This window comes from Choloepus didactylus, chromosome 3 (assembly GCF_015220235.1).
Source record: "Choloepus didactylus isolate mChoDid1 chromosome 3, mChoDid1.pri, whole genome shotgun sequence".
Taxonomy (NCBI): Eukaryota; Metazoa; Chordata; class Mammalia; order Pilosa; family Megalonychidae; genus Choloepus; species Choloepus didactylus.
Window position 1 is genome coordinate 123,394,678 of NC_051309.1, and position 26,410 is coordinate 123,421,087.

The following is a 26,410-nucleotide window of genomic DNA, read 5'->3' on the forward strand; positions in this document are numbered from 1 at the left end:
ATATAAATAAAATTGGAATCAGCAATATATAGTACTTTGTGTCTGGTTTCTTTCACTTAGCATAATGTTGTTTTTGTTTTAAATTATTATTATTTTTTAATTAGAGAAGTGATAGGTTTATAGAAAAGTCCTGTAAAAAATATAGCATTCCCATATACCCCCCCTATTGTTGACACTTAGCATTAGCATGGTAACTTTGTTACAATTGATGAAAGAATATTAAAATAGTACTATTAACCATAGTTCATAGTTTACATTAGGTGCATTTTGCCCGATAGACCACCCTATTACTAACTCCTACATTAGTGTCATATATTTATTATAGTTCATGAAAGCACATTCTTATACTTGTACTATTAACCCCAGTCCATTGTCCACAACAGGGTTCCTTGTGTTAAACAGTCCCATGTTTTATCTTTTATCATTCTAGTAACATACATGACCCAAGACTTCCCCTTTCAACCACGTTCACATACATATTTCAGTGCTGTTAATTGCACTCACAATAATGTGCTACCATCACCACCATCCATTTCCAGACCTTTGCAATCAACCTAAACAGAAATTCTGTACAAATTAAGCATCAATTCCCCATTCTCTATCTCCAGTCTATCCCCTGGTAACCTATTTTCTAGATTCTAACTCTACGAGTTTGATTACTGTAATTGGTTCATATCAGTAAGATCATGTAATATTTGTCCTTTGTGTCTTGCTTATTTCACTCAGCATAATGTCCTTAAGGTTCATTCAGTGTTGTCACATGCATCAGGACTTCATTCCTTTTTACATCTGAAAAATATTTCATTATGTGTACATAGCACATTATCCATTTTGTTTATTCATTGGTTGATGAACTCTTGGATTGCTTCCATCTTCTGGCAGTTACAAATAATGCCGCTGTGAGCATTGGTGTGCAAATATCTGTGCGTCCCTGCTTTCGGTTCTTCTGGGTATATATACCTAGCAGCAGGATTCCCGGGTCATTAGGAAATTCTATATTTAGCTTCCTGAGGAATTGCAAACTGTCTTCCACAGTGGCTGCACCATTTCACATTCCCTACCACCAATGAATGAGTGTTCCTATTTCTCCACATCCTTTCCAACACTTGTGATTTTCTGTTTTTAAAAATAGTTGCCATTCTATTGAGTGTGAATGATATATCATTATGGTTTTGATTTGCTTTTCCATGTGGTAAAAAATTCTGATGAGAAAGAAAAAGAGCATGTTCTCAAAATAGTCTGATAGAAGGAAGCAGATTTTCTAGGTGTGCCAGGTCTCACGAGAAATTATTCTGCTCGTTCTGTGTAGACAAATGCTACTTTAATTTCTGTGTAGATATATTTTTAGACTGTATTTTTCTTAAAGTATATGTAAAAGCCAATGTTAGAACCAACAGTAATACTAGAGATCTAGTTCTCGTCTTATTTTAAATGAGAAAACTAAAGCACAAAGCAGTTATCACTGTCCTCAAGTAAAAAATTTTTATTTAAGAATAAATCAGAAATTCAAGTTATAAATAATTTTTTGGGCATTTTAGGATACCATATTGGTGAAATGAAGTTCACAGACACAGAAATATTATAAAACATGTGGTCTTAGATGATTCATTGGTGCCTGTTAGCCATAATATTCACCTATGAAATTTCCTTTTGTTTGCAGTGATGTTTTATAGTTACTGTTGTTAATTGATTCTGGGGATAAAAATAAGCCCTGGTGCCTCTGAAAGGCTTAGCAGCCTTGTACAGTATGTTCTCATTATACTTACATAAAGTAGGTCTCTGGATCATCAGATGATAAGAAACAACACAGTGTGACAAGTTATAAATTAATAGTTCTAGAATATGTCCTGCCACCTTTTGGTGTAAACCTATCAGCTCTCCAAAAGGGGGAAAATTCAGCAGAGGTCTTGGAAATAATTTAGTATAAAAAGGGAATGGCAAGTGGTGAGGGAGTGTCAAGGTTTACTTGTAGTATAAGGTAGGTTAATTGTCTGTCTAGTTTTGTACTGTGGGTATAATAAAGAAGTGTATTATAAAGAAGCATGTACACATACATTCATATGCACATTTTTGGCTTTATATAGTTCATGATTATATACTGCCGAAATGAAATTGAAAATTAACATTTGATTCCATAACTCAATGGGAATTGTTAAAATTACAGTATCTTGGCCCCAACCTGTTCAAGATGGCAAAGTACAATGCTCCAGAGCTCCATACCACAACAAAAGATTTGAACAAACAGCAAGAACTGACAGAAACATCTTTTTCAAAGATTAGGAAAACAGTTACAGTACTGTAATAACAAGGTGAATGCCATATCAAGAGAAAGCTACTTAAAGACAGGATCTTATGGTGTCCTGGCTGGCCCCTCCCCCATCTTTTACCATCTCGACATGGAACCAGACCATGCTTCCACGGTGGATCCTTGGTCTTCATTCTCAAAGTAGCACAGTAAGCATTATGCACATACCTGCAGTATGTATGTCTCAAACAATCTGTCTGTTGGTGGCCTGAGGGATCTACTGTCTCAGAATTTGCCCTGCAGATAGAAGGCAGCTCACTGAGCTCTCCTACAGAATGCTGTGGGAAAACACTCAAGTGGTTACCTGGGGCAAGAGATTGCTGGCATAGATATTCAGTGTAGTACGTACCTGAGACTGAGAGAAACTGTTTACTGGGGAAGAGGAGCATTCATATCTGTGTAAACAGGGGCATTCCCAGGGCTACATGCACATACCCAAGACAAAAGGCATGTGCAGAAAGGATCAAGATGGCCCCTATGCTTTGGCCTTGAGCTATTCTTTAAACTCAGTGTATGGATAAGCCTGGAGGAGAGCTCTTGTACTGGTCAATATGCAAAGCCTAGGAAAGCTGTTTCCTTCCCCCCCCCCTTTTTTTTTGTTAGCTCCTGGCATTCAAGGAAAGCTTCGTCATAACACTAGCTGGATACAAGCTTAAGGAACAGATGCTTCAGAGTGTGAATTCCAGTGATAACACCTGAAAATATCAAAATGTTCTGGTTTCAAGAAAAGATTTCAAAGCATCCAAAGAAAAAGAAAGTGATGGGCCAGGCAAAGGAGAAAATTAAAGCATTAGAAACCATCAGTGAGGAGTACCAGACCTGGGACATTCCAGCAAACACTTTAAAAAGTGGTCCTAAATATGCTCAAAGAGCTAAAGGAAAACATGGAGAAAGAACTAAAGGAAAACTACTGGTGAACACAGAGAGAATATCAAGAGAGAGATGGAAATTGTGAAAAGGAACCCAACACAGTGAAGACCACAGAAACAGAAATACAAAATTCCATAGAGAGGTTCACCAGCATATTGGAGCTAGCAGGGTAAAGAGTCAGTGAACTTGAAGGTAAGACAATTGAAATCATCTAGTCTGAGGAGGAGAAGGAAGATAGAATGAATATAGGTGAATAGAGCCGGAGGAACCTGTGGGACACTATCAAGCATATCAATATATGTATTGTGGTGTCCCAAAAGGAGGAGAAAGAGAGAAAGGGGATGAGAAAATATTCAAATAAATACTAACTGAAAACTTCTGAAATATAATTATGAACATGCACATCCAATATGCTCAATGAACTCCAAACAATATAAACCCAAATAGACCCATGCCATGGCATATAATATTCAAACGGTCAAATGCCAAAGATTAAAAAAAAAAGCAAAAACAAACAAACAAACAAAAAACTGCTAACCAAGAATTCTATATCTGGCAAAACTGCTTTCAGAAATGAAGGGAAAATTAAGACATTCCCAGATAAATAAAAGTCATGGAGTTCATCCTCTAGACCAGCCATACAAGAAATGCTAAGGAGAGTTCTGCAGGTTGAAAGGAAAGGACAATAGACAAATCACAGCTACATGACGTAATAAAGATTTCTGCTAAGAGTAATGACAGGAGTAAATATAAATACTGGTACTATTGTAGCTCCACTTTTTACTTTCTATGCAAATGCATAAAATGAAATGAGAAATCAGTGATTTTGGACTCATGATGTCCAAACATGTAACTGCTGACAAGAACTACATAAAGGTGGGGGTGGGGTGGGGGTAGAAGGGGATCAGAACATAGTTTGTGTAGACTACTGAAGTTAAGTCGGTATCAAAGAAATGAGATTGTTACAGATTTAGGATGTTAAATTTAAGCCTTATGGTAATATAAAGAAAATATTGGAGAATATGCAAGCTGATACAGACAGAAATTAGAATATAGATTGCCAGGGGCAGGGGCAGAAGGAATGGGGCGTTAATGCAAAATGGGTATAGGGTTTCTGTTTGGGGAGGTGGGAAAGTTTTAATAAAGGAAAGTGGTGACAGTACTGCAATATGGTCAATGTGATTAATCTCACTGTATACTTGAGAGTTGTTGAAATAGGAAAGTTTCTGTTGTATATATAGTCCCACAAATTTTAAAAAAAAAGGAAGAGCAACTAAAGAGACAATGACAACTAAAGGTAATACATGATTCTGGGCGAGATCTAACAAAGGAGGAGAGAAGGCTCAAAAGGACATTATTGGGACATAATGAAAAAAATTGGAATGCAGTCTGTAAGCTTTATATCAATGTATCAATGTAAAATTTCTTGAACTTTATAACTGCACTTAAAATGGATATATAAGTGAATATTCTTCTTGGGAAATATGCATGGAAGTAGTAAGTATTCAAGTAGTATGATGTACACAGCCTACACTCAAGTATTCAGAAAGTGGATTGATAAATGAATAGGCAGGCAGATAGGTTGATTGATAGATAGCTAAAGCTGCCAGAATGCAATATAACAGAAATGGGCTGGCTTTTACAATGGGGACTTATTAGTTTAAAAATTTACAGTTCTAAGGCCTTGAAAGTGTCCCAATTAAGGCATCATCACAATGATACCTTCTTTGAAGAAAGGCTGCTGGCATCTGGGGTTCCTCTATCAGATAGCAAGGCATACAGCAGGTGTCTGCTGGTCCTTTGCTCCATTTCCCTTGCTTTCAGCTTCTGGGTTCAGTGGGTCTCTCAGCTCCTGAAAGGCTTTTCTCTGTAAACTCTCTCCAAATTTCCGTGGGTGTTTCTCCCTCTGAGCTCTCTTGGCCTTTTCTGCCTTTTATCCTCTCATAAAGTACTCCAGTAAAATATTAAGACCTACCTTGAGGTAGGTCACATCTCAATTGAAACAACCTGATCAAAACGGCCCATCTACAATGGTTCTATATACATAGGAATGGATTAAAAGAACATGTCCTTTTCTGGGGTACTTAGCCTCAAACCAACACAGATATCACAAATGTGGCAAAATATTACAATGCTGGGATCTGTGTATCTGGTGGGTAGGAGTATGTTGGGGTGCTCTGTATGGGGTTTGTATTTTTTTTTTTTAGTGCAGTTTTATTAAGATATGTCACATACCATACAATCCACCTAGGTATACAATCAATGGCTTACACTATCATCACATGGTTGTGCATTCATCACCAAAATTTTAGAACATTTTCATTATTCCAGAATAAGAAATAAAAATAAAAAAGAGAACCCCAAACATTCCATTCCTCTTAGCCCTTTCCCCCCATTATTGGCCCCTAGTTATGGTGTGGTACATTTGTTACTGTTGATGAAAGAATATTAAGATATTACTGTTACTCATAGATATAAAATCTAGAATGTAGGTTACCAGGATATAGAATGAGGCTGGAGAATAGGGAGTGGTTGCTTAATATGTGCAGAATTTTTAACCAGGTCAAACTTAAACATTTGGAAATGGATAGATGTGATCATAGCACGTTATTGTGAATATAATTAACAGTGCTGAATTGTGGGTGAATGGTTGGAAAGGGGAAGTTTAGAGTCATGTATATCACCAGAAAACTGGAGGTTAAAACATGGAATGTATAACACAGTGAATCTTGTGGTGGACAATGACTGTGATTAACTGCACAAATATAAAAAAGTTCTTTCATGAGCTAGAACAGATATACGACACTATTCTATATTTAGATCTGGTCCAGAGAGAGATTACGATTTATTATCTCTAATGATCCCATGTTTAAATAATAGGCACTTCAGAAAAGGAGAAGACACCAATTTGGGGGCACAGTAGACCAAGAAGTTAATGACCCACTGTTTCTTTGTGCAATTCTATGGTTATCCCAGGTCAGAACATGCTTAGAGCACCAGCATTTTCCTCTCCCTTTGTCATGTCTCTCCCTGACCCCAATGTGCATGGTTGGTGTGATGGTCATTTTGATATATCAACTTGACTAGACTACAGTCACTAGTTATACAACCAAACACTAATCTAGGTGCTGTTATGCAGTTATTTTGTAGATTTGATTCAAGTTCATAGTCTCACTTTAAGTAAGGGATATCATCCTAGATAATCTGGGTGGGTCCAATTCAATCAGTTAAAAGGACTTAAAAACAGAGCATGATTTCTTTGATGGAGAAGAAATTCCTACCGTGGACAGCAGCTTCAGCTGGAAGTTCTAACCTGTCCTTCCTAACGGCCTGATCTAAGATGTCAGAATTGTCTAGTTTGCCTTACAATCATGTAAACCAATTCCTTGCAGTAAATCTGTTAATATTTATTTCCTACTAATTCTGTGTCTCTAGTTGAACCTATACTGATACAGTTGTTAAGGAATGGGATGTTTAAGGACCCCCTAACTTAGATCCAGTAGTTGCTCCTGTCAGGGAAAATCAAAGGGGTTAAGTAGGCTCTCAGGGTGTCAATGAAACAGGAAAGAAACGTCAAGCTCAGTATAGCCTTACTAGAATTTCCTTTGGTATCCTTCCCACTCATACTTTTTTTTTTTTGTCATTCAGAAGCACCTATTCTCACCAGGGTTTATTTTCTTTGAATAGTTTAATCTAAAACTTGCTAAGAAAAGCAGGAATTTCATGAGTACTGACTCCATTATTTTATATTGTTTAGGATTTGACAATGGTCAGCTAACACTAGGTATAAAACTGTTTCTTTTTTTATTGAACAGGTCATATTGACCAATATAAAAATTATCTCTTCGCTTTTTTTTACAAACAGCTGTTATTCTATGGTCAATAACCTCAAATATATTCAGTGTCACTCTTATTTTTCTGCTTCTCAAAGTAAGATAATATCCTACTAATTGGACAATTGCCCGTATCTGCTTATACTGTTCTCCTTTCCTTTTCTTGCAAAGTGAGAGGGTGGTCTAACATATCTTCATTCATGCTTTCTTTATTGATGTTGAGTGATGAATAGAGGATGCCTGAATGAATGCTTTCCATTTTTTATTTTGGCCATTCTCAATGGCTGGAAACCACTCAATAATGGGCTAGGAGTATCCTTCTCAACTAGGTGATTCTGTGTTCCAGTTAGTCATTCATCCCTCTTCCTCACCATCACTGCCTCCAAAGACTTAGAGTCAAGAAGGAACAGCTTTGCCTGTAGGCTGAAGGGAAGAAATCTTGCTGCTTGGGACACATGGGGGCAGGAAGCACATGAATTCCCAGGAGAATCTTTAGGTGTGGGACTGCTTCTGCCACTAAAGTAGTCCTATCTCATACTTCTTCACATTCTTTGGAATCAGGATTGAGTGGTATCACTTGTTTCACACACCACTATTACTTGATTCATAGTGTTCTGAAAATTTTTAAGAGAATGCATTCATTCATTTGTTCTTTCAATAACTTATTCCTTCAGTTTTTTGAACATTTATTAAAGGCTTATTACTCTGAGCCAGACATTGTGCTAGGTGCTGATGAGAGAAAAGGGAATAAGGCATAGTCCATACATTCTAGAAAATAGAGTATTCCTGGTAGTATATTTGTGAATGTTATTTATTGGGTCTTTTGGGTGTTGCCTTACAGTTTCAAAACAATCTCCTTTAATGTGATTTTAAATAATAATATATTAAATATCATGACATATAAACAAAGCAGTAGAAATTTTTAAATGTGGATTTTAATTTTGAATAACTATTTTAATTTTACAAGTCTGCTTGTATTCTTAAACATGTGTTACTGGTACGAGAATTGAGTCTGCTTCCTTAACGAAAGCTTTTTTGACTTGGTTGCATGGAAGATATAGTACTCATAGTCACTTTTCAAGGTCAGGCCTTTTGCTCTGCTTTGCTTTCATAAGTAAAAGTTTTAGAAATCCAGTTTAAAATATGTATGTTAAATAAGGGTACTAATGACAAATACTGTCTGCTTAGTGGATTAGAGTAAAATGAAAAGCTATTTATCTCAAAGTTACTATGTATAATTCACGTGTGGTAGCTGAGTCAAACACAGTCTCTGAAAACTCTTCTCAAACTTATGACAAAATAGGATATTAGGAGGACTGCCTAACAATCGTCCAAATTAGATAGTCTTAAAGGATAGCTGAATCCATCTTGAGTTTCTTGCTTGAAATCCTTTCAAGAATCTTGTGGAGGTTTTCATCATGTGAAGGACATTAAAAGCACAGCACCCGAGTCGGGTCTCTCCGCGGCGCCGGCGCCCCTTCCTGTCGCGGGCCGGGTCGCGGGTGTGCAGGGCGCCGGTGGGCCGCGGGCGGGGTCCCGGGCACGTCGCAGCAGCACGGAGGTGCAGGGCGTCGCCGAGGGCCCGGGGGCCGCCAGTGGCGCGCCCCTCCCCGGGACCCCGGGCCCGGGCCCGCCGCTCGCCCTGCTGGTGATGCGCCCCTGCGAGGCCGCGGCGGGGGGCGAGGACGAGGCGGGCGACGACGAAGCGGAGCCGCTGGACAGCTCGGACCCGCCGGGCGGCGAGGGCGCGGCGAGCCCCGAGGAGCTGGAGGACGAGGAGGCCGCGTCGGGGGGCGAGGGCGGCGCGGCCGGGCGGCGGGGCGGGGGCGCGGGCGCGAGCAAGACCTGCACGTACCAGGGCTGCCGCGAGACCACCAGCCAGGTGGCCAAGCAGCGCAAGCCGTGGATGTGCAAGAAGCACCGCAACAAGATGTACAAGGACAAGTACAAGAAGAAGAAGAGCGACCAGGCCCTGAGCGGCGGCGCGGCGGGCGGCGGGGGCGGCGTCAAGCTGGAGGAGAGCGCAGATAGCATCCTCGCCATCGTTAAACAGAGAGCAGGATCTTTTGGCGATCGTCCTGCGAGACCGACTCTTTTAGAACAAGTGTTAAATCAAAAAAGACTGTCCTTACTAAGAAGTCCTGAAGTAGTGCAGTTTTTACAGAAACAGCAACAACTATTAAACCAGCAAGTTTTGGAACAAAGACAGCAGCAGTTTCCAGGAGCACCAGTTTGAGGGAGCTTATTGCGAACATCTCCGTGTTTTTTATCTTATTGTAATAGATGGACATATTTTTATACTAAAGATAAATGGGGTAAGATATGCCAGTAGAATGTAAACAGCCATTTTCCTGTGAATGTATATGCATTGGGAATAAGTAACTATTGCACTTTGTGCGTCAGCCTTTTCAGTTGCCATGAGTTTATCTTTCCAAAATAGCATTTAATTAACAATGGTTTTTTAACATTTTCACATTTAACGAAGTGTTTCTCTTCGGTCATTGTTGCCGAAGGTAGTGAAGCAGTCACTTTCTGTGGAAGTCATGATGTTACCCTGAAATCATCTGGCCCAGGAGTTCCCATCATGGGGCAGTTGGAAATGTGTGGGTGTGTGTTTTGGTTGTCATACTGACCTTGAAGCTGCTAAATTTTGTGGGTGTGCCAGGGATGATGTTCTGCAGTGTCAGGGATAGTCCCACCCAGCCAAGGATTATCCCTGTCACAGACCAGCAGCACCCTCCTGAGAAACACTGGGAGCTGCTGGTCAGGACACCACATGGCTGGGGCACCTCGAACAAGGGTCTAGTAACTTCTCCTTTGCAGTTAAGACTGCAGCTGTCAAGAGGTAAGCGTATTTTATATCTGCAAGGAAGGCGATCATTGTTGAGTATCTGAAACTAGGATGTGCGTCTCCTTGCGGAGATGTGCTGGTAAAACCTAAGGAGGATTAGCTCAGCACCCTGGAGTGCATGTGTCACCTACAGCTGACTTCTCTACTGCGTTACCCATCCTTTTTTTATCTCTATTAAAGCAGGCACTCTTTTATGTTGAATTTGTGAACAGTATGGCTGTGTCTCAGTTATCCCACCAGTGCCAGGACAGAATTGTTTTTCTAACATACATTTCAAACAGAGATCCTGAAAATAAGAGTAACACTCCAGCAGTTTGTCAGTGTTTTTTGAAATTGAGCTATTTTAAGACTGTTATTCCTAGTAAGGTTCAAAGAATGATGGATAATCTGGATAGAAGATGCTGTTTTCATGTATTTTCTCCTAGGAAAACCTTAAAAGGCAAATCTACCAATAAGAGTAATAAATAAATGTTAAGGGAGTATTTTCAATATTAGGATAATAAATGTATGTGTCTTGAGTTTTAACTGTGCAGATATTTAAAGATTTGTTTCTTATAGATGGTTCTTAAGCTCTGAAATATATACCAAGTTAAACTTAGGCATTGCTGTTCTAAAAGTACTTGTGGAAAGAATGTTCTTGTTCATCTTTTATGTGTGTTTTGCATGTTTGTGCAAAAACACTTAACCAAATGAATCATTAAAGTCCATTTGTTGACCTTTGGAAAAAAAAAAAAAAAAAAAAAAAAAAAAAAAAAAAAAAAAAAAGCACAGCACCCAATTGCTGCATCCATAGCTGGTTTTGGGGTGCAAAAGTTTGAGCTCTATCATAATAAGCAACAATGCTGGTACTTGCTCCCTAAATTTGAGATCTGTTCTTAAAACGTTGCATCTATAACTGCCAAACCCATTAAAATGCATGATCTCTGAAAATTTGAAGAGTTGGCCCTTTTCCTTCATTTAAAAATATTTATTGTACACCATATGTTGTTCTAGGGGCTAGGAGGATAGATACAAACAAGACAAAGTTCCCAGGTACATATAGCTTACATTCTAGTGACAATTGCATCCTTTAGATCATCCATCAACACATGTATTTCCATTTGACAGACAGTCTGGAACATAAGGACTTTGGGGTCAGTCTTCTCTTCTTTGCTAGGCAGGTTTGGATATTGATGTTTGGAGCTGAATGGAATACTGACTACATTATTAGAAATAATATTTTCCCCTTTGGTTTTCCAAAAATCCTAGCTATAAACATAGATTGCTTGAGCACCATTATTTCATTTTCCCAATCTAACTGATTTTTGTGTAATAATTTTGACACAATCTCAGAGACAGCAACATTTTTACAAGTGGTCTATAACCCTTGAGGAAATAGCATTTCTTCTATGTTTTTGCCACGTATCGCAACAAACACACAGAAGGACATGATTCCCTTCATTAGTAGGTTCATTGCAACTAACAGCAAAGAGAAAAATGACTTGAACTTTTGTAAAATTTGAAAATTTATCCCCTAAGTCAATAATTCATAGGAGAATTAAGCTAATAACTACAGTAGAATTTCTTCTACTACCAAAGTTTTGATAGCATTCAGAATACAGGGTTTCATGAGTGAATTTTCAGTAGTCTTAAAACTCTTTGTGATATGTATGTGTGATATATATGTATCATAAAGAATACATAATTTTTTTGATAGTATGATCCACTATTATAGGGTGTTGGTGAGAATTCAACATCCTCTGGAACTTTCATATACAACTGGTGGAAATATAAAATGGTATAGTCACTTTGGAAAACAATTTGTCAGTTTCTTAAAATGTTTAATATGTAGCTACCATACCATCCAGCCATATCACTCCTAGGTATTCAACCTAGAAAAATGAAATAATGTGTCCATATAAAGACTTGTATGCAAATATTTATAGCAGCTTTATTTGTTATTAGCCCCCAAGTGGAAATTAACAAAATGTCCTTCAGCAGGTGAATGGATAAACTAAAAGGGGCAGACTATGGATTTATGCAACAACATGGATAAATCTCAAAATAATTATCTAACTGAAAAAAGTCAGACACATACTGTAGGATTACATTTACATAAACTTTTGAAAATGCAAACTAATTCATGAAACAGAAATCAGATCAGGGAGTGCCTGGGGACAGGGACAGGTGTAGGGAAAGACAAATTACAAAGGGGCATGAGGAAACTGTGGGGGTGATGGATATGTTCATTATATTAACTATGGTGATGGTTTTATAGTTATATATATATATATAATGTATGTTAAGCATATATATGTTAAAACCCATCAAATTATACACTATAAATATATGCAGGTTATTGTACATCAATTATACCTCAATAAAACTGCACAAAAAAATCCCCAAGGAAAACATATGTATTCATTTTGCACATAAAATGTGTACTATGCTTATGGAGTATAATAAGAATGCCATCTTTTATCTCACTATATACTTAACTTGTGTCATAGTATTTCATTAATTTTAATTCACACAAAGTTTAGGGCTTTCTCCAAATACTTTTGCACATTCTGTCTATTTTCACCAGCCAAGAGTTTGATGAAGTTTATCTTCCTGTGGTAAGAATATGTAGGTTTTCAAACTGCACCCACATCCCTGTTTGTGGGACTTCAGACTGACCAAATCTAGGACGGCTCCCTCACCCCTTCTTGCACCCCCAGGTGGAAACCTCTGACATGTGTTGCATGTAACAAACACAGTAGCAACAGAATCAACAGTCTCTACACCCTGAAATACTTCAGCTGCAGGGGTTTTGTTTCCATCAAATCTCATCTAGATTTTTGACCCTTGGAGCTCATTTCTAATCAAAAGAAACTCAACAAAAGTTTGGAGAAAGTATCTTTTGTTCTTTTCTCACAGTATTTGTGCACCTAAATATCTTGACCATCGTTTTTTAGTTGTGGGTCAATTTTCACAAAACCTTGGCATCATTGACTACTTTGTAGAATTATGTAAGCATGTAAGAAATTGTAACCTACACAAAAGTCATCTTTTGAGCAAGTGGTCCCAAATTAGATGTTCTCGATGCTTCACATTTTATTCTCAGAAGCCACTGAAATTATAACAAGTCCATTAGTTGAGACTAATATTTTTATAAAGAGTCTGACACAGTATGAGTTGTTCATAAATCTTAGATAATCCAGTAGGAATAAATAACTGCCATTTTCAAGGCACATCTGGCTATTTTGCCAATGGCAAACTGACTCAAGCAGAAGCCAATTATGCTTGCCTCCTTGCAGGGGCAATTTTCTTCTCACCCACTGGACCTTTAGGGTACAATTCAGAAGAGATTTTGTGTCCAAAATGAGTGGTGGTTTTTAACAACTCTAATACTTGTACCATTTGCCAGAAGTGCTCTCCGCTTCCCATTCAACCTCGGTTACACAGTGACATGCATCACAGTGCATTTGCCAGGGGTTTTCTAGAATGACTTTTAGGTAGAAATGTTAGCAGACAAGAAAAATAGTGCTCAGAGAGCCTAGCTTAGACATTTCAATGCTAGTATCTTTTATTTTTTAAAAAGGGAGCATATTTGAAAGAGTTTTCAGTGATCAGCTTGTCCTAAATTGTGTTTTGCAGAACACTAGAGGCTTAAGTGATAGTAACAGGTGGTTGGTTTAAAAAAAAAATGAGTTTCAGGGTTAAATAAATTTGGGTAAACGTATGTTAAACAAAGTTAATGGATTCTTCCATAGCGGGACTTCTCAGAACCTTTTGTTTGTCAATGTGAATTTTGAATCTCTAAGATAAGCATATAGTACACAGTGTTGCCTACACATATTTGATCATCTTCCTTCCTTCCTTCCTTCCTTCCTTTTCTTTTCTTTCTTTCTTTCTTTCTTTCTTTCTTTCTTTCTTTCTTTCTTTCTTTTTATTTATTTATTTATTATTAAGGAAATTGTAGTTTTACAGAAAAAGCATGAATAACATATAGTGTTCCCATATACCACCCTATTATTAACACCTTGCATTATTGTGGTACATCAGTTACAATTTATGAAAGAACATTTTTATGATTATACTATTAACAATAGTCCATTGTTACAATAGGGATCACTGTGTTTTACAGTCCCACTTTTTAAAAAAAAAACTTTAATTCTAGTAACATATATGCAACCTAAAATTTCCCCTTTTAGCCACATTCAAATATATGTCAGTGCTGATAAGTACATTCATGATGTTGTGCTACCATCACCACCACCCATTACCAAAACTTTACAATCAACCCAAATAGAAACTCTGCACAACTTAAGCATTAACTCCCAATTCCCTACCCCAACCCTGGCCCCTGGTAACTTATATTCTAGTTTCTGACTCTTTGAGTTTGCTCATGATAATTATTCGTGTCGGTGAGGTCATACAATATTTGTCCTTTTATGTCAGGCTTGTTTCTCACACTGTCCCAGGCATCTGCAAATGGCTTCTGTGTCCTCAGGACAAACTCTGGGAAGGTGAGTCCAAGACGTGTTTCCCGGTTCAGCCTCTTAGACTTTCACCCAATAGATCGGTACTGACCTACATGCACCTCCAGGTCCCACAGTGGCAGTGCAAGATGGCTTTACCCAGCAAGGGCCCTGGGAGCTTCTCCTATGGCTTTTCAAGCTGTGTTTTCTTAATTTAGCACTTGCCGTGTTAATGCAGCCCTTTAACTATTTTCCATAGTTTTGAGGAACTTATTGTCTTTAAGATTCCTCTGCCGCCAATGCGAGAGGGAGTTGGAACAATGGATGGCCTCAGATCCCTCTCCCAGCAATGTGAAGCAGTTGATGAAAAGTTGAGATCTGGGATCAGACCACACTGCCCCAGAATTTGGAGGACTAGTTCTTTATGTCCCTTCCTGGCACCAGCAAGCTGCACCAGTAGCCAGAGCTTCAGTCCCCCCTGCCGCCTTCCAGGAGGCTTGGGGTGGAAGGATGGTAGCCTGCTGGGAGAGCGAGACTCACTGGTCTTTCTCTCAATTTACCAGCCTCTTCCTTCCACTCTTTCCTGGATGCTGCGGTGTTCCCCTAGACTCTGGAGTTTCAAAGTGGTTGATTCAGGCAGTTCTCACTAGTTCAATAGTTGTTTTAGTGGAGGCACTGATTCCTAGAGCTTCCTACTGTGCCATTTGCCAGCACCTTTTTTTTTTTTTTTTAATTCAAAGAATATCCTATTTACATATTGTAGAAAATGGACACACTTCTAAATTAATTTCAAGAAATCTTTCTGTATATGCTTCTTTTTGCGTATATTTGGCATTACAAATCAAAATAAGAGAAACAGATAAATAAATACAAACTTAGTAAGAGTAACCTTGTCCCCATACCTGTGTATGTATAAAGTTTATACATATACAAAGTTTTGCAACACATACATTATGCAAATTGTTATATATGTGTATTTTATGCTTTTTAAAATATTAAATTACATAATTTCCTGCTAGGCATTATTTCTCTCCCACTTTCCTTTAAAATGAAGATAGATGCTAAAAGATCATTCCTTCATGGATCAAAATATTTTACCAAACATTTAAAAAAAAATAAAAGTGATAAAATAATATTATTTTAGTAATAAAGTAATGATAGTACAGTTTAAAAATTTTGTATCATCTTGTAATTTACCAAGAAATCTCAGACATATTATTTTATTTGATTCTGACAATCACACTGTGATATAGACTGGTCCAGCATGGCCTCCTTTTACATTGAGAATTCAGAGATTCAGAAAGATTTAATAACTTTCTGAAGATCACAAAGCTTCAGGGCCACCACTCAGCCAGGACTGCCCCTCTGCCTCTCACCTGACAGAGGAGGGGAAAGGGACGAAGTTCCTAAAGTCTATACATAACTATTGAAATATTCAGTGCTTTTATAAGCTATTTTGGTTCATTAAAGACTATCTAAAATTTTGGACAACAAAACCAGGAGATTTATAGTAATGCACCAAGCTCCCAATACTCCTTCCAAAAAAAAACAATATAAAAGAACATATCCACTGTCTTCTGTGAGAATGCCAATGGTGAAGCATTTTGATTGTGTACTTTAATTTCATTTGGAGCCCCTGGAATTCTCTGTGGCTTTTCTAGTAAAGCATCGTAGCAAAGTTAATTTTAGAATGTGGTGGTATCTGGGATCCTGGAGCTGAGCGAGCTCAACTTTTTTTGAGGTCCACAAAGATAAATGGACTTACTTATCATCACATAATAAAGTTGTGGCTACTGGGAATAAAATCCAGATTTCCTAATTTACTGTCCAATTTTTTCTCCCATCGTACTACCCTGGCACACGCTGTATTTATGGAGGAAGAAAATCTGAAAAGTGAGCTCTAGTTTTTTCAGGGATATAGATTAATATGAAGTATTTCATGCAATGAAAGTTGGGAAAAGTTGAAGATAACAGGTAAACAGAGTTTTGTGTAAACAAGGATAATTAGATCATTTTCTACAAAGCTCTGGTGAAAGAGCATAGGCAGATCAGATCAACTCTTGTCACTACTAGCAAAATGACTCAAAACTGCAGATTCCTTCACGTGGCTCCTTGACATAATCTTCAAGACTCAACAATGACATTAGGATTGTTAACATTATCATTATCCTCATCCCAAAGTATCATTACTGTGAATATGGATGTAAACTAGATCATGTCTATTTATTTGTCTCGTTTTCTAATTGTTTACAAAAAACACAGGAATAATTTCTACAAAATTTCGAGCTCATGCTTGAGATGATACAGACATCAGGTACGTGTTAAACATTTTCTTCCTTTCCATTGCATTTCATTGCTTCTTTTTTTTTTTTTCTTAAATGTAATGTGAACCTTTATATTTAGCTATCAAGAAAATGCATTTATTAAAAGGAGAAACATGAATTATGAAGCAAAACTACCAAAGGGAAGACTACAAACAAATGGTGACGTATTCTTGAATATTCTGGGAATGTCAGATTAGTAAATATTTAACTAAGTTTTTTTTCCTTCCCAATTCAAAGCATTTCAGTGTCCCCATATTTCTGATTAGTTGAACATCATTAAAATATTATTTTACCTTTGACTCTAGTGCCCAGGGAGTGTTTATGAATTCTGTCCTTTGGCTTCTGGGATACCACTGGGTAACTTGGGCTTTCAGTTCTGGTAACTCCTCAGTCTGCCTCACAGGACTCCCTTTTTCCACCTGATACTTTGATGTCTGATGTTCCTGGGTTGTGGTCCTGGGGCTTCTCCCCTCTCCCTCCTCCCAGTCCAGGGTAAAGGATGAGGAGATAAACCACCACCAAACGAGGTCCTTGACTATCGGAGTGTGACATAATTACTTCCAAATGTGTATCTCCATGCTGTTACCTCTCCAGATCCTAGCCAGGCACGTGCGGAAGCCAGAGAGCTGGACTCTTCCATCTTACTTCCCACATTCAATTATTTAATAAGTCCTAAGAATTCTACTTTCTAAACATCTCTTTAATCCATTCCTTGGTCTCCATAGTTCAGACCTTTACCATTTCCTATTTTGACAATTAAAATAGTCTGTTTTCCTAATTTCCAGTCTAACCTCTGTCTAGGGCATTTTGGACTCCTCTGTAACCCTTCAATACCTGTAGGCATTAGCCTTTTCAGGGCAGTAAGCCCCCTTGTTATCAGGCCCTTGTTGACCTTTTCAGCTTCATCTGCTGCCACTCCACGTAAGAATCTGACAGATTTGCTCTGGGAACCTGTTTGCAGTTCACCAAATCACCACTTTCTCTCAGGCCTTTGTGGCTCTGTACATACTCGTCCTCCACCTGAAATGCCTTTTGCCTCTTTGTCTATTGGAAAAACCCTATTCATCCTTTGGATGACACTCTTCTTTGCGTTCTTCCTCCACTCCTGGAACCCGTCTTGGTAGATTTTTTTTATGGCACATATCAAATTCCATTTTAGCCTCTGGGAAGCAGAGTAAGCTTTAAAGTTTTCCACAGAGTAGACTTCTCATGCATATGGGTACACGCTATACTGTCCTAGAGAAGCAAAACGGCTAACTCTGGCCCTGGCCATAGAGTCCCAAAGACTTACTTGTTCTTGCCAACTGAACATAGAACCGGTAGATAACCAATAGTTCAATTACAGGAGACCCTAAGTAACAAGTGCTTAAGGACATGGGAGTGTATTTTTCTCGTTTGTTCTCCCCATCCCAGAAGACAATCATTACCCAAAGAAGAGAAAGAACTTTTGGAAGACATGCACACCAAATTTGTGGTGAGGAGGTATGTGGTTTAAAGTACAGCATTAAGATTTCAAGACAGATGCAAACAAGCTAAGGGTTAGTAAATAAGGCAATGTTATAAAAACATAATCATAAATTAACTAAAACCAAGACTAGTACTGGAGTGGATTGCAGACTAACTGTGAGATAATAGTGTCATACTACAAAGTATTGTGGTAGCAAAAAGCAAAAATGAAGAGTACAGGAACTGTAGATTGTTGCTTCTCTATACCATGTAAATCCAGGTTACGGGGCTCAAGTATCCCAGTTCACCTCCTCTGAAATCTTCCAGTTTCAGGAACAGCATACATTTTTCTCCCTGTAGTCACAATCCTGTATAGTTTTAATTATATTTCATAGCAAGTTTATCCTGACAATATTATACCTATGACAATCATGTATTAAGCTTTTCCATTTGTTTTTTTGAATGGAATTTTCTTGTTTTTCCTTTTGAACTAAATTTCTGATGGAAGTGAACTCAAGTTGTAATTGCAGGATTTCCCAATTGCAAAGGACTGTAAACACGGCATAAAGTTTTGTGTGCCACACTCTTGGCTTTTAAAGGCAGTTGAACGTAGCTTATTGTGCCTAAGTCTTGTAATTGCAGCTAGAGAAAAGCTTCACATGATTACCATCTGTTTGCTTTTGCAAATGTAGCCCTCGAGTTTAGTTTAGTTCTGATTTACCAATGGAAATGTTATTTTATTTTTAGCTGAGTCTGGAGTTTTTAGACAGGAATTTTGATTCTCATACTGGAAAGAATATTTGTAATCCCTGATTATAAGCCACTTGTGTGAAATTTTGAAATTCACCTACATAACATTAAGATAGAAGAAATGACATAAGAATTTCAGTCAATCCATGTTTTGTATAAAGTTGGAGCCCCTGAAATAAACCTTTGGTATATGGTGTCTTAGTGTGAATTAAAAAAGAATAAAATGCTTCTACTGCAGAAAGGTAAAACATAAATATATCCAAATACTACTTGAAGGACATAAAAAGAAAAAAAAAATCATTGAATCAAATGGTTATTTTCATGCTTATCACAGTGGAATAAATCTGTTATTTAATATACCAGACACCCCATTACTTAAAATAAGTACAGCTATTGCTCACTGTTGGCATAGTGGCTCTGTGATTCTGTACTACACGTCTAGGAGGGGAACAGAAGCAGGCCAGGCCAGCTGCCCCACAGATTTGCCTTCTCATTAGGGAAAAGGGCTCAGCGACCAGAGCTAACAAAGACAAGCCGGAAAATAAAACAAAAAACCTGCAGCTGCTGATATTCAGCTGCTTCACTTAAGGAGCCTCAGAGAAAGAATTCAGTTTTTCCTGAACAGTGTGTTTTAAATGACAATACAGCACACCTGCCCGCAGAAGTATACATGGAAAGCTCTTGGGAATTGATTTTTCCACCATCCCTGAACCAAAGATGTTTAATTACAAACATGCAGATAAAGGAGTACACTCTTCTACTTTTTTTTTTTTTTAAAGCATGTTTTCAGCATGCTACTGGAATTAGAGCAAGAACTGAGACAGTTGCACTGTTAATTAGATTCTGCAAAATGATGGCAAATCCATGCTATTCTCTGGTTAAAATGTATTCTGGAAACCACACAGTAGCCAAAAAGTCTAAAAAACTTAAAAGCAATTTATCAGTTACTTAAAAATTTTTTTTGCATCTGCTATGTTTTTCGTCTTCCAGATATCTTTTTATACATATTTTAGTACCTCCAAATTTAAAGCAATGGACCCAACTGTTAATCAGAAAGAACTACAATAAAAACACAACAGAATATGCAAAAAGTCTGGAAACACCAGGAAATTTAGAGGTAGATCACCTGAAAACATATATGGAGATTGAAGAAAAACATACTGAGAATGTTTTGTGTAAATATAGCTGACATGCTTTTAAAAAAAACATGTTTATCCTGTGTCCAGACATTTTACATGCCCTGTGTTTCTAGAGACTGCAGCTGTGTGTGATGACATAGCCAGTCAGTGCTGGGCCTCTCCTGAGGATAATAAGTGGCTTGGGAATGGATTGGATCTTTCAGCATTTGATCATATATGACTTCTGTAAAGTAATCCACAGTACCTCGTTGTGATAAGTCAACTTTTGAAATCCTTAACTGTATATTTAAAAAGATGTTTTTACTCTTTTGCACTTTATAGATAACCCATTTTTAGGTTTTAATGCATTGGAATAGCTAGAAGTAATTACCTGAAACTATCAAACTGCAACCCTGTAGCCTTGACTCTTGAAGATGATTGTATAGCAATGTTGCTTACAAGGGGTGACAGTGTGATTGTGAAAGCCTTGTGCGTCACGCTCCCTTTACCCAGTGTATGGATAGATGAGTAGAAAAAATGGGGACAAAAACTAAATTAAAAATAGGGTGGGAAGGGGTGATGATTTGGGTGTTATTTTTTACTTTTATTTTTTATTCTTATTTTTACTTTTCTGGTATAAGGAAAATGTTCAAAAAATAGATTGGGGTGATAAATGTGCAGCTATATGATGGTACTGTCAACAGTTGATTATACACCATGGATGATTGTAAGGTAGGTGAATATATATGAATAAAACTGAATTTAAAGAACAGATGTTTTTAAACATTGTATTATGTTTAAATTAAACTTAAATTTTAAAATACCTTCATGAAGTAGGTATGTGCTTCTAATTCTCATCCTATCTTCATAAAGGAAGCAAAGTTTGCATTTGATTCTGTGTTTTCCAAGGCCCCATTGTTGGGAGAGTTCACACAAACACATACATTATGCTTGTAGCATATGGTAGTACTTTGGTTTGGGAATTAGGCAGGTGTTGCAAATATTATAATACACAAACTGTGAAGAGCAGAAGAATTGAAGAAAACAAGAACCTGCTCCTCGGGACTCACTTTTATCGTTCACTTATATTTTGCCTGTTTTCTCATATTTGAGGGCACTACCATGTGATCCTGACTTGAAAAAATTCTCGATAACAGGAAGATTGTGTACTTTTTGAATTAAGTGCTTTAAGGGAAATGTTTGGAGTACTGTGTCTCAATTTAATAACTGGTACAATATCCACTTAAAAATTGTTCCCTCCACTACAAAACTAATACATTTTCCTAATAAAAAATTTCAAACATAGCCCAAAAGAAAAAAAAAAATTATCTCTGTTCCCACCAAAATGTTACCGTTGGATCTTTTAAATCTTTTAATGCACATATATTTACAAAAAAAAAAAAAAACAAAACTTCATTTGTTCACTGTTTCATTCTTTCATTCAACAAATACATACTGAGCATGGTCTATATGCCTGGCAGTGTGCTAGATCCTGGCAATACTGCAGGGAGCAGGACAGATACGGTCCCTGCACACAAGGAGCTTAGATCCTAGTTAGGGAGATAGTCAGTAAACATGCAAGTGATGAAACAAATGAGATAATCTGTGGTTGTGGCAAGTGTAGTAAAAGAAATAAACAGCATGGCACAATGGAGAATAACTGCTGGGGTTCTCTCAGCCATGGTGGATAGAGACCAAGCCTGCGAGGTTCCTGTAAGTCCCAGCCTGAAGGCTGAGAAGGAACAAGCCATACAAAGAGCAAGGGAGGATATTTCAGGTACAGGGAATGTCAACTGGACAAACATTTTTAACCTGCCTTTTTTCACTAAATGTAAATGGCCACAATGCTTTATATACAACCCTTGTGGTGATAGATGTTTCAGAATTCAGAATATCTCAAACATTTGAGACATAATATGGTTAAATACATATATTAGATAACATTTCCAGCTTTGTCTGGGGCAGCACCCTGTAACCAAGCACATAGTTCTGTAACGAAACGTAAAATTATTCACACTACACGAGATAAAAAAGTTATGAATTGCCTCACTTCAGAAGAACTTCAGAAATGAGTTCTTGTCAGGTCAAGTTGTGCTCCAAAATAAATTTAATCTATCTATCTATATATTTATTTTGATTTTTGGAGCTTTTTGGATTTCAAGACTATATATAGGTAAGGGATTGTGTACTAAGTTTTGATTTTACAAAAAAAACCATAGCTTATTTAGCTAATACCACATTTTCTATGTGGTTTCTACTTTAGTTTCTTATTTTATAGTGCTGGAATGAGCATGCTTCTAGCCAATGATCATTTTCTTATGCTAATGATCATTTTCTAATATAATAAATTGCTGTGTAAGGCATGCATAAAAATGTTGAGGCATATTTTGGACTAGATTTGTTATTTTAAAGTAATTTATCAAACTTGGAGACTTCTCAAAAAAGCTTTCTAGTTTTGTAGCATAGCTGAGGTTTATATTTATAATATATCATAACACAAATTTTATAACTTGTAGAGGCAACAACAAAAAGCATGCTCTTTGCTCCTTGTTGCTTTTCACCTTTTTTTTTTTTTTTTTTTTTTTTTTTTTCGTTTTTTCCCTATGCAACTGGAAAATATGTTTTTTTTTTTTTTTTAATCATCATTTTATTGAGATATATTCACATACCACGCAGTCATACAAAACAAATTGTACTTTCGATTGTTTACAGTACCATTACATAGTTGTACATTCATCACCTAAATCAATCCCTGACACCTTCATTAGCACACACACAAAAATAACAAGAATAATAATTAGAGTGAAAAAGAGCAATTGAAGTAAAAAAGAACACTGGGTACCTTTGTCTGTTTGTTTCCTTCCCCTACTTTTCTACACATCCATCCATAAACTAGACAAAGTGGTGTTTGGTCCTTATGGCTTTCCCAATCCCATTGTCACCCCTCATAAGCTACATTTTTATACAACTGTCTTCGAGATTCATGGGTTCTGGGTTGTAGTTTGATAGTTTCAGGTATCCACCACCAGCTACCCCAATTCTTTAGAACCTAAAAAGGGTTGTCTAAAGTGTGTATAAGAGTGCCCACCAGAGTGACCTCTCGGCTCCTTTTGGAATCTCTCTGCCACTGAAGCTTATTTCATTTCCTTTCACATCCCCCTTTTGGTCAAGAAGATGTTCTCCGTCCCACGGTGCCAGGTCTACGTTCCTCCCTGGGAGTCATATTCCACGTTGCCAGGGAGATTCACTTCCCTGGGTGTCTGATCCCACGTAGGGGGGAGGGCAGTGATTTCACCTTTCAAGTTGGCTTAGCCAGAGAGAGAGGGCCACATCTGAGCAACAAAGAGGCATTCAGGAGGAGACTCTTAGGCACAAATACAGGGAGGCCTAGCCTCTCCTTTGCAGCAACCGTCTTCCCAAGGGTAAAACTTATGGTAGAGGGCTCAACCCATCAAACCATCAGTCCCCTATGTCTGTGGTCATGTTAGCAACCATGGAGGTGGGGTAGGCGAATACCCCTGCATTCTCCACAGGCTCCTCAAGGGGGCACTACATCTTTTTTTTTTTTTTTTTTTTTTTCCCTTGTTTGTCTTTTTTCTTTTTTTTTTTTTTTTAACTTTCCCTTCTTTTTTCAAATCACCTGTATGAAAAAAAAAGTTAAAAAGAAAACAAACATACAATAAAAGAGCATTTCAAAAAGACCATAGCAAGGGAGTAAGAAAAAGACAACTAACCTAAGATAACTGCTTAACTTCCAACATGTTCCTACTTTACCCCAAGAAAGTTACATAATATAGCAACATTTCAGTGAACTTGTTCCTACTACAACCATCAGAAATTAACAGACCATAGTCATTTCTGGGCATCCCCAGAACGTTAAATAGCTTATCTGTTCTTCCTGGATTATTGTTCCCCCTTCCTTAATTGCTCTCTACTGCTAGTTCCCCTACATTCTACATTATAAACCATTTGTTTTACATTTTTCAAAGTTCACATTAGTGGTAGCATATAATATTTCTCTTTTTGTGCCTGGCTTATTTCGCTCAGCATTATGTCTTCAAGGTTCATCCATGTTGTCATATGTTTCACCAGATCGTTCCTTCTTACTGCCGCGTAGTATTCCATCGTGTGTATATACCACATTTTATTTATCCACTCATCTGTTGAAGGACATTTGGGTTGTTTCCATCTCTTGGCAATTGTGAATAATGCTGCTATGAACATTGGCGTGCAGATATCTATTCGTGTCACTGCTTTCCGATCTTCCGGGTATATACCGAGGAGTGCAATCGCTGGATCGAATGGTAGCTCTATATCTAGTTTTCTAAGGAACTGCCAGACTGACTTCCAGAGTGGCTGAACCATTATACAGTCCCACCAACAATGAATAAGAGTTCCAATTTCTCCACATCCCCTCCAGCATTTGTAGTTTCCTGTTTGTTTAATGGCAGCCATTCTAACCGGTGTTAGATGGTATCTCATTGTGGTCTTAATTTGCATCTCTCTAATAGCTAGTGAAGCTGAACATTTTTTCATGTGTTTCTTGGTCATTTGTATTTCCTCTTCAGAGAACTGTCTTTTCATATCTTTTGCCCATTTTATAATTGGGCTGTCTGTACTATTGTCATTGAGTTGTAGGATTTCTTTGTATATGCAAGATATCAGTCTTTTGTCAGATACATGGTTTCCAAAAATTTTTTCCCATTGAGTTGGCTGCCTCTTTACCTTTTTGAGAAATTCCTTTGAGGTGCAGAAACTTCTAAGCTTGAGGAGTTCCCATTTATCTATTTTCTCTTTTGTTGCTTGTGCTTTGGGTGTAAAGTCTAGGAAGTGGCCTCCTAATACAAGGTCTTGAAGATGTTTTCCTACATTATCTTCTAGGAGTTTTATGGTACTTTCTTTTATATTGAGATCTTTGGTCCATTTTGAGTTAATTTTTGTGTAGGGGGTGAGGTAGGGGTCCTCTTTCATTCTTTTGGATATGGATATCCAACTCTCCCAGCCCCATTTGTTGAAAAGACCATTATGGCTCAGTTCGGTGACTTTGGGGGCCTTATCAAAGATCAGTCGGCCATAGATCTGAGGGTCTATCTCTGAATTCTCAATTCGATTCCATTGATCTATATGTCTATCTTTGTGCCAGTACCATGCTGTCTTGGCAACTGTGGCTTTATAATAAGCTTCAAAGTCAGGGAGTGTAAGTCCTCCCACTTCGTTTTTCTTTTTTAGAGTGTCTTTAGCAATTCGAGGCATCTTCCCTTTCCAAATAAATTTGATAACTAGCTTTTCCAAGTCTGCAAAGTAGGTTGTTGGAATTTTGATTGGGATTGCATTGAATCTGTAGATGAGTTTGGGTAGAATTGACATCTTAATGACATTTAGCCTTCCTATCCATGAACATGGAATATTTTTCCATCTTTTAAGGTCCCCTTCTATTTCTTTTAGTAGAGTTATGTAGTTTTCTTTGTATAGGTCTTTTACATCTTTGGTTAAGTTGATTCCTAGGTACTTGATTTTTTTAGTTGCTATTGAAAATGGTATCTTTTTCTTGAGTGTCTCTTCAGTTTGTTCATTTCTAGCATATAGAAACATTACTGACTTATGTGCATTAATCTTGTATCCCGCTACTTTGCTAAATTTGTTTATTAGCTCTAGTAGGTGTATCGTTGATTTCTCAGGGTTTTCTAGATATAAGATCATATCATCTGCGAACAATGACAGTTTTACTTCTTCTTTTCCAATTTGGATGCCTTTTATTTCTTTGTGTTGCCGGATTGCCCTGGCTAGCACTTCCAGCACAATGTTGAATAACAGTGGTGACAGCGGGCATCCTTGTCTTGTTCCTGATCTTAGAGGGAAGGCTTTCAGTCTCTCACCATTGAGTACTATGCTGGCTGTGGGTTTTTCATATATGCTCTTTATCATGTTGAGGAAGTTTCCTTCAATTCCTACCTTTTGAAGTGTTTTTATCAAAAAGGGATGTTGGATTTTGTCAAATGCTTTTTCAGCATCTATTGAGATGATCAATTGATTTTTCCCTTTCGAGTTTTTAATGTGTTGTAATACATTGATTGTTTTTCTGATGTTGAACCATCCTTGCATGCCTGGAATGAACCCCACTTGGTCATGGTGTATGATTTTTTTAATGTGTCTTTGGATTCGATTTGCAAGTATTTTGTTGAGGATTTTTGCATCTATATTCATTAGGGAGATTGGCCGGTAGTTTTCCTTTTTTGTAGCATCTTTGCCTGGTTTTGGTATTAGATTGATGTTAGCTTCATAAAATGAGTTAGGTAGTGTTCCATTTTTTTCAATGTTTTGAAAGAGTTTGAGTAAGATTGGTGTCAGTTCTTTCTGGAAAGTTTGGTAGAATTCCCCTGTGAAGCCATCTGGCCCTGGGCATTTATTTGTGGGAAGATTTTTGATGACTGATTGGATCTCTTTGCTTGTGATGGGTTGGTTGAGGTCTTC

At 37.6% G+C, this 26,410-nt stretch overlaps 2 protein-coding genes across 3 annotated transcripts in view; both read left to right on the forward strand.

The window, feature by feature from the left end:
• Positions 1-10,579, forward strand: part of LOC119529081 (regulatory factor X-associated protein-like) — a 43,003-nt gene extending 32,424 nt beyond the window's left edge. The window contains exon 2 of the mRNA XM_037829153.1: positions 8,382-10,579. Coding sequence (XP_037685081.1) covers positions 8,382-9,244 — 863 coding nt within the window. The 3' untranslated portion in view covers positions 9,245-10,579. The remainder of the gene's footprint in view (positions 1-8,381) is intronic.
• ANK2 (ankyrin 2) overlaps positions 1-26,410 on the forward strand; it is a 739,617-nt gene that overhangs the window by 318,098 nt on the left and 395,109 nt on the right. The window lies entirely within an intron of this gene.